The sequence below is a fragment of the Silene latifolia genome, chromosome 3 (assembly GCF_048544455.1).
Source record: "Silene latifolia isolate original U9 population chromosome 3, ASM4854445v1, whole genome shotgun sequence".
Classification (NCBI taxonomy): Eukaryota; Viridiplantae; Streptophyta; class Magnoliopsida; order Caryophyllales; family Caryophyllaceae; genus Silene; species Silene latifolia.
Window position 1 is genome coordinate 143,335,090 of NC_133528.1, and position 2,800 is coordinate 143,337,889.

Consider the following 2,800-nt stretch of genomic DNA (forward strand, 5'->3'; position numbering starts at 1 on the left):
CAATAAAACACACCTATTTCAATTCTTTTAATAATACTACCACTCCTGATCATCTTACATTTCACTATTATTATCATCCTTAGTCCATCTTCTTCATTCTTTTCACCCAATGTAACTTAATTCATTATAAAAAAAATTCTCATAATACCGATCCTAAAAAGGGCTTAATACTTTGTCCGGATTTAATATTGCTTACTAATTATGTTACGGAGTATATTTTTGATGTGTTTTTTTTTTCTTGTTAAATTGAAGCACATAAAAAAATGAAATTGTGTTTTTTTTTTTGGCAGCAATACATAAAGGTAAACAATTTACGATCCTCTCATAGCCCTTTGTGCAAGGCCATGAGCGATCTTATTGAAACACCTAGGAACAAAAGAAAAACTCAAACAATGAAAAGACGGAAATAAAACACTCATATCATCCAGTAACCCTCGCGTAAGATGATGGATCATTTTCCCCCCAGATATTTGAAGCAATAACTTCAGACAATCCGAGGACACATCAAGATGTTGAATCCCTTGGGCAGACGCCCAAAGCAGCACGTCCCTGAGGCCAATTGCTTCAGCTTGCATCGCCGACTGAGCCTTGACCTTGTTACCTCTGCTGCAGATTTTTGAGCCATCAGCCGCATACGCAACCCATCCAATTGCAGCTTCCTTAACCGACTTCCACCCTGCATCGACCCCGACCTTGACAGGAGTACACGAATTAGCCGCCCCAACCACATAAAACGGATAACCATCCCGCAAATCATTAGCCACACAGAGCATAGCCCCTCCTCCCTCCTTCCGCTCAACCCATGACTTCTCACCCTCCTCCCTAGCCTTCACTACAGTACCCACCATGGTTGTCCAAATGCCATAAAACATCTGCGGGTGAAAAGACCCCCCCCTGAATACCACCCTATTTCGGACCACCCATAAGCACCACAAAATACCCACAAATTTAATCAGTTTAACTTCAGCCCCCTCCAACTTACAAATATAGGATACCCAATTGATAACCCAAGTCGCCACATCCATAGATGGATCACAATTCACCCGAATACCCAAATCCAAGCATGCCCAAACACGTTTTGCGACACTACAATCTCGAAAGAGGTGCGCTCGTGTTTCCATAAACTCCTGTCCATCCATACATACCTTACAGGACGAGTCAACATGAATACCCCGTTTATCAAGACCTGAACCCGTGGGAAGAGCATCAGAAATGAGCCGCCAGAGAAACACCTTCCACTTCTGTGGAACATGTAGCTTCCACATAAACTTCCTACAAAAGCTTATACTCTTCTCGCTCATCCGCGTCTTATCCTTCACGCTTGCATGCTTCAACATAAAATGATTAAAAGCAACCCCATAGCCACTTTTCACCGAATATTCGCCGTTAGTCGTATGCTTCCAAAAAATACGGTCTTGAGCCTGGGAAGCATAGACTGGGATTGCTAGAACATGATCCACGACCCCCTCATCAAAGATATGCCTAACTCGTTCCTCATCCCACCCGCCACTCGCACTATAAAGGTCTGCAATTCTCAAATCTTTGAGTCCCATATTTTCAATGTGTAAAGCCTCAACACTCGGTTCTGGCATGTCACCATTAACCCAACAGGTTGACCAAACATTTAGTCTTGAATATATCCCTGGTTTCCACGCAACATTGCGTTTGATCAGCTCCATGCCCACACGGATACTTCTCATACCCCATGACACATTTCCCGACCTCTTATAATCCAACTCGGGATTCATCCCTTTCCTTCCAAATAATCTGGCTCGAAACACTTTACAAAACAAAGAATCCTGACCCGACACAATTCTCCAAGCGTGTTTAGCTAGCAAGGCTTGATTCAAACATTCAATATTCCGCATCCCAAGCCCTCCAGCACTTTTAGGCAGACTCATGAAATTCCTACTACATCAGTGAGTACCCTTACCCGACTTACATCCCGCCCACCAAAAATGTGACATTAGAGAGTTAATCTTATTCGTCACACTTACCGGAATCTTGAAGACCGATAGAAAGAAATTTGAAAGATTTGATAGAACCGATGAAATAAGGGTAAGTCTACCAGCTGATGATAGAAAAATTCCATTCCACGAGGAAATCCTCTTCATAACACCATCAATTAACGTCCTAAAAAGGTCTCGTTTTGACCCCTGAAATTCCGTCGGAACCCCAAGATATTTCCCGATCCCTTTGTTGTCTTTAATACGGAAGATCTTAAGGCACCTCTTAGCATGCATCAACCTCATGCTTGGACTAAAAAGAATTCCAGATTTTGCATCATTTATCTTTTGTCCCGAAACTCCACAATAAACATCTAGAATTCTTTTCAGTTGCGTCGCAGAATCCCCCGTATCTTGGAGAAAGAAAACAGCATCATCCGCGAAGAAAAGTTGAGTCAGTGGAGATACTTGCTTACATAACGGGATACCCCGCAAAAGCCCACAATCCTGAGCCTGAGTAACCATTCCCGACAACACTTCCGTACAAAGAACAAAATGAAATTGTGTTATTTATGCCAAACCTTCTGTTTCAATGGTTAGTAATATTTGTTTTTGTCAATGTGAAGTGTTTTTATGAATATGTGAGGATTTTACTTTTTTTTTTTCTTTCATAAAGTGTAATTAGTGAAAGAAAGGAGAGAGAGTAATTAAAGATTGTGATGAATATGGAGCGGCCTACTTCAATAAAGGTTTTTCAAATCCTAAAAATTATTAGCTAATAAGAAGCCAAGGAAAAACCCATATTTTATACTAGGTAGATTTAACCCCGATTTAAGAAAAGTCAAAGCAATAAA

The 2,800-nt window shown here is 41.1% G+C and overlaps 1 protein-coding gene across 1 annotated transcript; it reads right to left on the reverse strand.

The window, feature by feature from the left end:
- Positions 1–311: 311 nt before the first annotated feature.
- On the reverse strand, positions 312–1,901 carry LOC141649858 (uncharacterized). The gene has a single exon (XM_074458531.1). The coding sequence runs from the start codon at positions 1,899–1,901 to the stop codon at positions 312–314; it is 1,590 nt and encodes a 529-aa protein (XP_074314632.1).
- Positions 1,902–2,800: the final 899 nt, after the last annotated feature.